Source organism: Folsomia candida, unplaced genomic scaffold (genome assembly GCF_002217175.1).
Source record: "Folsomia candida strain VU population unplaced genomic scaffold, ASM221717v1 Fcan01_Sc001, whole genome shotgun sequence".
Lineage (NCBI taxonomy): Eukaryota > Metazoa > Arthropoda > Collembola > Entomobryomorpha > Isotomidae > Folsomia > Folsomia candida.
Window position 1 is genome coordinate 6,551,054 of NW_019091193.1, and position 12,430 is coordinate 6,563,483.

General features: G+C 35.1%; 1 protein-coding gene across 2 annotated transcripts; it reads right to left on the reverse strand.

The window, feature by feature from the left end:
- Positions 1-7,374: 7,374 nt before the first annotated feature.
- Positions 7,375-12,430, reverse strand: LOC118434071. 2 transcript variants are annotated; one of them, XM_035846813.1, is made up of 7 exons: positions 11,297-12,430; positions 11,161-11,227; positions 10,965-11,066; positions 8,779-10,886; positions 8,297-8,655; positions 7,992-8,230; positions 7,375-7,902 (listed from the first exon to the last, which is right to left on the reverse strand). In XM_035846813.1, the coding sequence occupies exons 4-7, from the start codon at positions 9,134-9,136 to the stop codon at positions 7,662-7,664; spliced, it is 1,197 nt and encodes a 398-aa protein (XP_035702706.1). In that variant the 5' UTR covers positions 9,137-10,886; positions 10,965-11,066; positions 11,161-11,227; positions 11,297-12,430; the 3' UTR covers positions 7,375-7,661. The 2 variants fall into 2 exon arrangements, with proteins under 2 accessions (XP_035702706.1, XP_035702705.1); XM_035846812.1 differs by lacking the exons at positions 7,375-7,902; positions 7,992-8,230; positions 8,297-8,655 and having other exon boundaries at positions 10,634-10,886; positions 11,149-11,227; positions 11,297-11,573; positions 11,650-12,430.

Here is a 12,430-nt window from a genome sequence, read left to right on the forward strand (position 1 = left end):
TGATTCAAAACCGGATTTCACGATGTTAGAAATTTAGCAAGTTTGTACACTTGTACGTCAATGGAGGCGGATGAGAATAAGCATGTAGAAGGAAATAGATTGAATTGGCAAGGTTACGCTAACATAGAGTAACATTGAATACTTGATATTTTTTAGAAATTGGTCATCGCTCATAAGTTGACTATTTAGTTGATAGAATAAAAGTGCATACTTTTTTACGCTTATTTAGAATGATCCACTCTTCATAAATGAACATGTTAAATCTATAATGCAACTGTAATAGGTTGCGCTTCTGTTAGTAAAATCATCTAAAATTACAGGGTCAAGTTTTTGCCATTCAAGTCCGTCAGCTATGATTACAGTTTTCTTTTTTGGTCTTCTAAGCAATAGATGTGAATACATGTAAAGTCATAAACGTTCAGTTTTTAGAAAGTGACGACTAGATATATCAATTTGTCAGTCGAATGGAGATTGAAAATATTATGAAATTTTCTAAAAAAACTTGTTACTTGATAATTACTCACTATTGTTGAGGTTTTCAGTCTGTTTTCATTTAAATATTTAGCTTCCGGTTCAAGGAGAGGACATTTCTAAAGTGTAATTGCGTAGTTATTCTTATTCGATTTTTTATTGGATTAATTATTTGTTCGTATGGATTTAAATAGGAAACTAAATAAAATTGAATAAAAATTGCGTGAAACGTGCAACACCTTTTAAGCAAAAAATTAAATGGAGATAGTTCCCGTGTAATTATCTTTATAAATCGACCGGTCCGTTAGAGATACAAACAAGAACAGAAAATTGTCTGAGTGTACAAAGACTCACAAATCTAAAAGAAAATACAAAATATTGTGAATGGCTCGCTTCCACAACATTTCTTTTCCGAATTGAAATTTATCACCATTATTTGTCAACTTTATTTATATGTGATAAGGTGGTCGCATACCAAGAATTTGATACTTGGCCTTTCAAGATGCCAGGATCTAAAAATACGCTAAAAATTATCCCTCGGGGGCCCTGCATTTTACTTTCTTATGACTGAGCCTGCATCAAACCGTACAACATGGGAATAACTGAGAATAAAGTAGAGAATGAACTTGAAAGTGAGAAGGACTTTACGATATTTTCTCTGTCTTCGGGATGACAACCTTGTTTTGATTCCAAAACTCATTGTATATTTTGCAGTTAATACTTATTATTTAATGCTTACAAATTTACAAATCATGACTGTCTGTGCATTAAAACGGCAGCCAATTTTGCTGGTATTCCAAATAAAGGCTGAATGTTTATTTAAACAAATCGGCATTGAACTTTCCCATGCTTTTTCGATCTATTATCTTGAGATAAATATCTTCAATTTTCAATTCATTATTTTATTATACATTGTCGCTAAATTTGAAACGTACTATATGCATATTTTTTAGTTTTTCGGTACTACATAATAGTAAGGCAATTCGCCCGGTTAACATCGTAAACACAGTAAGATCTTTAAAAATATTTACAAAATGTTAAAAAAATTGCAGGAAAACTTGGTTCACTAACTAGCAACCTTTGTACATAAATATTGGGATTGATTAATTATATACGCTCATGGTGAATAAATAAATTTTTTTATTTTGTAAAAATCGTACAATCATTTTTAAAATCCTACGGATTTTTTAACGTTCCCAAGGAATAAGGAATGTGTTGATATACTCACCTTAATAGCAAATTAAACAATTTTACTCAATTATTTCACACATTAAAAAACTTGCGTTAAAATTGTAATTAACGAACTTAAGTAGAGAAATCCAAAAATTTAAGGGACGGTCCATAAATTATGTCACGCGAGAGGGGGGAGGGGGGGTCCAAGGCTTAAATGATATCGTGCCTATGTGACACATGTTAAAGGGGGGGAGGGGGGGTCTAGAAAATCGCGATTTTTGCGTGACATAATTTATGGATCGCCCCTAAGTCAGTGAACCAACAAATTTCAAGTTCAACTTCACACATTCGTGTAAACGAACTGGCAGAGTAATTTTTGTATAATTTACTTGCACAAACCTATACTATCCAGATGAACCTAAATACTTCCTAAAAAATTGCATTCAAAATCTCAGGCTTTACCGTTTGTGCAGTCCCATTCCCTCAAATGGCTCTATTGCATGTCAAACTCTCATCCATCTAAATCTCAATGTTAATGATTATTACGGGTTTGAGACAATTCCTTTCTCTCTCATCGACTTGGTGCTCTCTTCTGCACTGCACCGAGGACGCCTTCCCCGTTGGACAATGGGCTTGCTAAATCATAAGTTGTGTGCAACCTTTGTCTGCAACGCGTGGAGAAATAGTGTGACCATTGTTTAAATAAATCAATCTCAAAGAACCGTTAACTCTCAGTTTCCAATCAAATTTATGAATGCGCATTCTTGGATTGATTATACATACCTTCGTTTCGTTGTTGTAAACAAATTAAATCAATCGGATTCACGATGTGAGTTTGACGGGTTTTAAGGATTCGTGGATTATATGTATTACAATAAGTCTCAAAATATTTAACTCTGTGTAAATTTTCAACCTTGAAAATTCTACTAAAAAAATTGCCTACAAATTGTGCATATATTTCATGCAACAACTTTCTTATAACCGCTTTCACTTGTGACAAATCTTAAAATATTCAATTCCACTGTGTGTGTCAGTCGGGTAACAAAAGAGAAGTTTTTCTGTGTATATATTCCTTCACGAAAGTTAGCAAGTATATTCTTCATATTAACTGCAACTTGTCAAAAGCACTCCTATTTCCCCAAGCATCCCAACAAAACACTTTTCCCAACAACTACTTTCCCCCTGGAAAAAAATAAGAGCTAAAAATTATTTGACTCGGGATAACGACGACAATGATTTGACACGTGTCAGCGTCAAACGGTGAGTAACAAGGTGGCTGTGAAGTTCTAAAGTTTGTGTGCATGGACAAGTCTATTGTGTTTCGTGAGCGGTGGGTGATTGGAAACCGCGTTTGGTGAAAGCTATCAAGGTGTGAAACGTTATGCAGACGAATAAATATTGTCAAAAAAGTGTTGGTGAATATGAAATTGAATACAGCTTTTAAAGAACCATGCTTTTCCGCTGCATTTCCGTATCCCTTCCATTCTGATCCAATTTATTCTGCTTAATGTACGAGGTTCACCCTTGGTTCTTACTTTTACTCGGTGCTAGTTGGCAGTGCACTCGTCCATAGAGTAAAAAAATACAGAGTCCACATTTGTGCTTGCTTTTAGCTGTAGCGACCCCAGTTTTCTTTCATGATTTAGTTAGACAAACTAAATCAAAGAGAGAATAGAAAGCAACAGAAGCCATACGAGCGCTGACAGTTGGAGATGAAGGGGAGAGTTTCATAAGAAAAGTCGTTTTTCGTGGGTTGCGAAGAATTTGTCAAAAAAAGGAATCAAATCAATTTTTGGGGTTCATAGCTCTTGAGGAGAAATTGAACAAGGAAATAAGTAGAAGGAAAGTGCATCGTTGAGAATAATTGGGACAATGCAGTTTGTTGGAAATTGTTATTTCGGGAACGTACATATACATTCTCACAATTGTATTTTTCCAAATTTCAAGAAAATATTGCATCAGGAATTAACCTCGTGCATCCCTCATCGTCCAATTACTGATCCCTTTCCGTCGCTATTTCCTTCAACCGACTGCATCCTCTCCTAATCTAAACATCCGGTTGTTCTTCCTTCCCCTTGAGGCACTCAACCTCAATCAACAAATTCCTCCACCGAATGGATGGATGGATGCGTAAAGAATGCGTAAAAGTTGTGTACTTTTCAGTGACCAGAGCCAGAGAAGGACGTTTTGTGCGTGCAAGCTCGCCGGAAATTGCGGAAGTGCAGTCGAAAGAAGATGCAGCAATAGGAATGACGATATTAGAGAACTTTCTCCTTCTGAGATTGCATTATGGGTGAACGAACAAGCTGGACAAATGGCCCTGAAGGCAGTAATAAAATTGGGATGCAATATAATTTAATGTGCATCCTTCATGTTTAGACTACCATTGCGCAAGAAGTTTTCTTAAGACTGGTTTTGGGTTATGAACATACATACATCAAAATAAAATGTAGCAGCCATCAGAAGAAATTGCTGTTGGTTGTGCAGTACATGTACATATTTAGTTGCATGTTTTATTGATCAGTTACAGAAAAGTGAATATTTTTCGTAAAAAATATTTATATTCGTCGCAAATTACTTATTCATTTCACTATTTAAGTAACATTGAGCGTACTCACGTCAACCTTCGCATATCTCGCAAATTGAGCAAGTAACATAACTTACAAAGTTTTACGAAATTTGCGAGATTTCGTAAAACTTTTGCTGGAAAACCATGGGATTTTTTTCGCAAATTTACCCAGAAATTGGGCATGTTCTTACATATTTCGCAAAATTATTCCGTAAACTCATCCTCACCATCACCAGTAAGAGAAATTACAGAAACCCAAAAAACAATATCAAACTAGGTGTTTTTAGTAGATTTGCGAGATTTGCGAAGTCATATTTTGCAAATCCCTTCACGACAGAAATATTTAGATCTTCTGAAGGGTGCTAAATGAATTGCAATGCGAAATCAGACTTTGTCGTGAATACGCCCATTGTTCAGTATTAATAACAGTTCATTATTTAGTTTCATCCTTCTGCTTGCACGACTTTATCATACTTCGATATATGAACACATTTACATATGCACATGATTGAAATATGAGATGACACGTGTTTCGTTTTGCTCACAGTCCACCAAACTTGCGAGTATCCAATCCACAACTCCCAACTTTCTCTGCAGCTCTTGTCAAAGGGATCCAATTTGCTAAGCTTTCATTTCTCTGTCTCTATTCCACAGGAGAGTCGAATCCACTTTCACGTAGGTCTCCAACTAAATACATACATGGATAATGTATATGTGGCATTCAATTTTGATGTTGACTTTGATGAGAATAACTTGTCCACCGAACCGTATACTGATCAAGAACAAATGCACGCAGTCAGCGTGGATTAATTGAAAGTTGAGTGTATAGATTTGTGTTACGTAATCAGTCCTGACACATGACAATAGTATTCCCTGAAGGTTTGTTAAGCTATGTGTGCAAAAAAATTAAAGTAAAAATTACGACGACTCAATTAACGAGGTATGTGGAATTATTGCATGAGCACTAATCAACGTATATATGTATCCGTATCCATATCCATACTCTAATTATGTAACTAGTAATTTTACTGGTAATTTTATGACAATAATAAACTGCAATAAATACCTGAATTAAATTTAGTTGGCTGATTTTAGCTACACTTTACATTTTTGGTCTTTGCATAGGCATCTGCTTAATAGGTATATATGAATTGATGTAATGTGTACTAATGTACCTACAAAATCCATCCAATTTAAAAGGCAGTTGAGACAACTCGAGTGCTTTTCCTTTTCCTGAATGGATTGGAATGTTTGCAATAAAACGAAATATTTCAAACTTTCTTTCAACGTCTAGAAGTAATAGTAAACGAAATCTTTCCATGGTACAGAAATAAATTAGTATTTTTTAATGTTACACAACAAAGAACCCACCGTCTTGGGCATCAAAAGGTATATAACAAATCCACCATTAGCCACGAATTCAATCGTCCCTTTGAATTAATCTCCAATTTTGACATCAGAAACTCATCCATCCTAATTGTCAAGTATGTACGGCTATCAAAATAATTGCTACCAAAGTGGAAATAACCACAAAGTTTAGGTATCCCAACAACATTAAACTACAAGAACGTCATGTAAGAATCCTTGTTATATCTGCAAATCAGAATTTAACGACTATAAATAGTATAAATATCCCTTATTCATACAAATATGAATAGAAAATATGGATCTGTGGTTTCACAATGTTGTTTTAAGCTAGAAATGGGGCTCAAAGTTATTTCCACATACTCTAATAATGAGAAGCTTCATATCTTACATAGTTATGCCTGCCATTTCATATCCCAAATCCATATCTTCCACTTGCCTTTTATTGCGTGTTCCATACTCTTGAAAAGTTTCTAGCCAAGCTTATCTGCACTTTCCCTACGCACCTTGAAAAACATTACTTGTTTGAGTTTGAAACCTGCAGGTAGAAAGAAAACGAGAAAAGGGTGGGTTGCCTGCTTCCTCCTTCGTAGTGGTTACGCATTAATAATTCACTAAACGGGAGTGCAGGAGTGACCGTGCCATCGTGCAGTTAGTTCCGTACGGCAATAACATTATCTTTTTGGTAGTCTTAGAATGACCACGGGAAGAATAACGTTTGAGTAATGATTGAGAAAGTTGACTTACACGTGCTCAAAGTCATATCTAGAAAAGTTTGGTAAATAAAAGGAAAGGTGCATTTTTGGATGCGTTTTTTAATATTCTGTTTCGCAGGATTTGTGGAAATTCTAGTATTACTTAATTATAACCTAATTTGCATGTTTCCTAAAAATCTTGTTAAAAACGTTCCCACGTGCCCGGATATTTACATGCCCACAAATTCGTTCTGCATTATCAACATAAATACATAAAACTAGCCTCAGTGCACGTGAGATTTTTTACACTTACTTTTATCGTCTCTCTCTCTCTAGTTCTGAAATCACTACTAAATAAACACATAAAGAGGTGACAATGCTGCCTATAAATGGTTCACTAAAGTTGATGATAATGTTATATTCTACGCCATACTGATTCTACACGGACATAAACTCAAGTGGTCGACATTTCAAAACTCTTCTCTCGCTGGATCGCGTGGCATTGAAAGCGTGCAAGAAATTCCCAGCCGCTTCATCCTTTAGCACCAACAACCTTGACATTGTGAAAGCCCTCAGGACTACCGAATTTGCATTTTTGTAGAAGAGGAAATCGAGATCGTGACGGAAAAGTGAGTTTGGTGTAAAGTGGCTGCTGTTATAAAGTTTGCCCATAAAACGGAACAACCTCTCCCCTGTAGCGAATGGAAGAGGAATTCATAACTGCCTGGGATATTTTGTCTGAAATCCAATGGTGATTCTTTATTTGAATAGTAAAACATGAAATGGAATACCCTAGGTTTTTTGTTGTTAAACTAAATATCCTACGACAAATATGCACATTTTTTGACCGTACATAAGTGCGTATGTCCATAAATCTCATTTTCATAAGTGAATGAGTTTTGGCTTTATTAAATAGCAAATATTGGATTAATAACTTTCGTTTGAAGAGGAAAAGTTGAATATTTTTGAGAAATGAATGAATTTATTGTTAAACACAAATATTTATATATCTGGATCTCCAATTTGTGAACACTTGTAGTCTTTAATTACCCCAGATTTTGAGGTGTACTTAATTATTCTCATGCAAAGTTTATCGCTAAATCCATTTTTAATCCATTAATCCAAATCAGATAAAAAATTAGGGACGGCTCACTTTTCAAGACAAAGGTGACATTCTTATGCTTTTTCCTTTATTTACTACCAGGAAACTATGAGTACCTGAAGCTACAAGGTTTGCACGCATGTATGTGTGCATGTATTTATAGCCAAGCAGATACATACATACCTATATGTACATACATACATAAGAATTAATGATTATATTATTTTACTTAGGTAATTAGAAAAATAATCCAGCTGCCAAGAATCACACATAAAATTACTATGGTTTAGACAGCATTTAAATCGAAAATTAAGCTTATCGTTATGTCTGTCCCAACTTTCACGAAATAGAGAAGAGTTGCGTTGTCAATTTTGAAGAAAGCACCTCCAGTGTTAAAGTGCAACGGCCGAAGTGTTCTAATTCTCTTCATTCGCCAAGATCCCCGTCTAGTGTCACCATCACGTCGCAGGGAGCATATAAATCGGTTGCTTGCCAGGAACGTGCCAGATACGAAATATACTTCAAACCTGAAATTGAAAAAAGTTAATGTAAAACAAGCGCAAACAAATGATGCAAATTGTACATATTTATGTGTGTACATAGATATGTAAATTACCCGAGAACCAATATCGCCATTACGAACATTGATGTGATCACAAGCACTACACCGAAAGGTTGTTTATTCGCAAGTTTGATCAAGGCAAAAACACAAAATGAGGCGACACCAAGTGCGCCAGCCACGTGGAAAGTTGTGTATACATAAAATTGGTTGACCACAATGTTCACAATTTGATGCCATCGGTAAATAAAATACAATCGGTCTTCTCTGATGGGACCCAAAGGAGTTTTCCAGATCTGGGAAAATATGAGAACTGTTAGGTCAAACTTTTTTGAGTTGACACAATTTGCTTATTTACATACATTTCCAAATGCATATTGTCTCTCAGGGCAGAGGGCTTGAAACCAAAAGCTTTCGAATTGCATGTACATCAGACCCGTATTTAAAAGCACTGTCCCCAACGGACCACCTTTCGTTCCGACCATTGAAGAGAACAAAACGAACGGAAGTGAGGCGAGCTCAAATTTTGGTTTATATCCAGTAATGGAATGTATGAATCGGTTCAAAGGCGTGAGAGGATTGAGAATCATTCGCCCCAGGAATAGTGGTGGCAACACAATTGCACATAAGGTGGTCAGCATTACAGTTATTTTATGCAGTCGAAATCGTCGATTTGTCGTTAATGTGCTGGCTCTTTGGTTTAGGGGGCGCTGAAAAATAGCTAAAAAAATTGAAAAAAATTGTTATGCTGTTTCACCAATAAAGTATATTTTTTAATATTTATGTATACATTGCACATCACCCAAAATTATATTACGTGTCGTAAATGCAAAAACAGGTTTACCTTGCAATAAATCGTCCGTCCTGACAAGAATATTCCCAGCATTTACAAATTCATCAGTTTTCACCCCCATCAAGAGAAACATGACAACGACGACACCGTTCATGATGAAATAGCCCGACGTAATGACAAAGCTTTTCAAAGAGACTTGATCGCTTCGTAGAATTTGATACAAATATCGAGAATCACAAAAACAATAGATTACAAAATATAGGAACCAAAGCCACCAAATCGTAACTCCATAACCACGCTGAATTTTGATGCTTCGAGATTTTGTATCCCATCGGATTGGACAACACTTATCCCAAGCGAGGGCACGCAGCCCAAGAACATACCACACTTTCGTCCAAGAGTCCAACATATTGAGCTTTGCAGGTAAATGATGTTACAGTTACATCATTCACTCAATTTATACCCATAATACTCACAGCTATCTAAAATAGGAAACCAAATTTTGTACGATTTTGATTGTTAGATTAAGTTATTTGTGAAAAGGGTACGCCAATCTTCGAAATCTAAAGATTGTTTTTTCTCAAACTGGCGTGCCCCATGCCCTCCTTGCTTCTTCCTGTCTTTCAGACGGGAAATGAAAGCAGGAGAGTGAAGGGCGGTCACGAGAGTAATGCCAATTTTATAAATTCATTTTAGTTTCGGATCGGATTGATCTCTATTCTTCAGAGTATAAATGCAAATTAGAGAAAAGGACAATCCTGACGTCCTATTAGAATGGTCAGGGTAACCATGTAACAGTAATAGTGAAATATATTTAGGATTAGTTAAGTGGGATTGTCCGAGTAGTAATCAAACAAGTTTTCAAAATAAATAGCCACTTTTATTTATTGTGTTCAAATATTTTCGGCCTAATTACCTAGGTACGCGTGCTTTTTCTAGGATTCCGTCTTTGAATGTATGTATGTCGTACTACTACGTATTTACATAAGTTTTTACAAATATTATTTATATGAATTTATAGTTAGTATGACATGAATAAATAAATAGTCCTAATTTGACCTTGATTTTATTTATATCGTATACTGCGAAATTGCCTCTACGAACTGAGCGAATCAACTAATCAAGCATAAGTATTGGATTTATTTTTGGGACATTTGCTTCAAAATTAAAAAGAAAAATTTTTAATTGGCTTTAAAAATTGTGCTTATAAGCAATAAAACGCTTGGGAAATTGTAATTCGCTAATGTAATAAGTAGTAAGCTAATAATACAAGCAGATACATAGCCTTCAGTACCGTAAGTCATACCTATGTATGTTAATACATACATAAATATGTATTAATATTTAGATGGAAGACCTTCCGTCCTATTATTACTCCGACGTGGGATAGGTCAGATACCGTTGTTATTTATGTATTTACATTTGTACATAATCCAAAACAAATTATTTCTGCATGAGAATCGCATGGAAATAATAGTGGGTTCCTTAAAGGAATAAGTAAATATATACGAACGTGTAAATATGATAACTACTGTATTTACATAATATAAGAATCATTACGTATGGTATAAGCATAATATGAACGTATTTATGAATATATGTATTAATCGATCAATTTTTTATTATGAAAAAAGTCAATCCTTGATTTAAGAAATATTGTCGTTTATCGATCAGCAAATTTGAATGCATTGTTCCCCAAGAGTTCGTATCACCTTTTTTAAATCTTTCCAAGTTTTGGCAGAGCAGTATAAGATCGCAATAATTACGTATCCCATCGATTGAAAGCAAAAAATGCTGAAGACCTTCCACCAACGCATATCCTCAAATGCGATAATGATGTTTCCAAATATAGCTCTCGGGACGGAAAATAAGACCATTATTATGGGTAATTTCAAATAAACGAAGATCGTACAAAAATTATTATTTTCTTATATTTATAGTATACGACGCACATTTATGCATACAAAGTGTAATAATTATCATTTATCCGTCACCTTTCTTGCCTATTTATGGTCGTTGAACTTCCAGTTGACTGCCTCGTAGCTCTCATCGCTCGAAATGTACTCACAAAAAAGAAAAGGTTGAATGATGCAAGGACAAAAATCATGGTAACGGAGGCAACAATAGTAACTAGTGAATTGGGTGGAAAAGGGACGACCCTAATGAGAAACATTTAGCGTTGATAAGATTGTAAATTAATTGGTTCTCAATATTGTTATATATTTAGCAATACATACATTGCGACAGAAACGATTGATGCAAAGAGGAGGGTCACCGTCGAATAATAAATGAAAATCCGTTTGTGATCCCTACTTGCGGCTGGTTTCAATGTGCTTCGTCTACATTTCCAGCACAACATATTTATTTAAATACAATCAACATGCCGAATTAATTTACTAAAAAAAATTAGGGGCAACTTGCTTGAAAGTGTACCAAAAGTTGAAGCTGATTGCTGTCACCCATCCATGTATAGCCAGGTCCAACCATGACCCCAGCAAAGCTATCATTCAAATTAAATTACTATTTGTACAACCTGGGACTCATAATCTAGTTATTTTTGAAAATTTACCCAGCTTAAGCCAAAAATGGAGAATGTTGTCAAGTTTATCAGCTAGTACGTAGAGTGGAGGTGATTTTAATAAATAAGGAAAATAGAACGAGAAAAAGTAAATTCTGATAGAAGTGAATATCCAGAGACAAAGGATAAGGCTAAATTGTAGCCAGTACTGAACGTTACGTCTTAGTTTCCATATCAAAAGGTGAACAATGATGACCACGGTGACCAATGTGAAGAGAACGCAGTTGTTTACAAGATCTAGCCGAAAGAAGAGGTGAAAAATGCTGAACTGTTGCAAATAAAAATATTTCAGTGATGAGTATATCCAAATAAGCGCAACTAAATTTAATAAATATTTTCCCAACGTTATAACGTTCCTCAATTTTCTTCTGGATTTGTGTTTCAAAAAATGTAGAATTCTGAAGCACAGTGAAGAATGCAATCGCCTGACTAAAATTATTCTGGCTGGTTACATTTTGTACGCATGTCATTTTACCAAATAAATCTATAAATATTCCAATTTCTCGGGAAAGAAAGTTAAAATCACTCTGTATAGTTTTGTAATAACCAGTTTCTTCGAATTCTGTGGAGTTATCATATAATCCCGATACGATTGTAAAATTAACAAAAAACTGTAAAAATAGCGGCTTTAAAGTATTTTCCAGTTGTGAAACAAGTTCACGGGCTTGTGCAATATCCGAATTCTCTGTGACATTTGACTCCATATCAAGTGCATGTTTGGTTGCTTGCCAAAATTCGATCACTTTTAGCATTTGAGAAACCTCTGGAGAAATTTCTGACTCTTTGCTGCATCTTTCCAGCACAGAATGGTATTCCGGAAACTCGTTATGTTTCGTATCGAATATTAGGATGGAGCCGACCAGGATAGCAACACAAGTTAGAACTATGACACTTAATCCAGCGATAAATACAGAACTACGCATTATAAAGCAGTAAATTGGTTAAATATTATGTTTTTGTGCGGATTGGTTTAGGATCAGCGCAGCGATTTGAAATCTTTCCTGAATATTTCTAGGGATTAATGTTAACAAAGTATCGTAAGCTCTAAATTGATGACAGAACTTCAAACCTAAGCCTCAAAACAACGAAATGTATTAGTTGCGAGTGTATTTGACAAATAGCTGA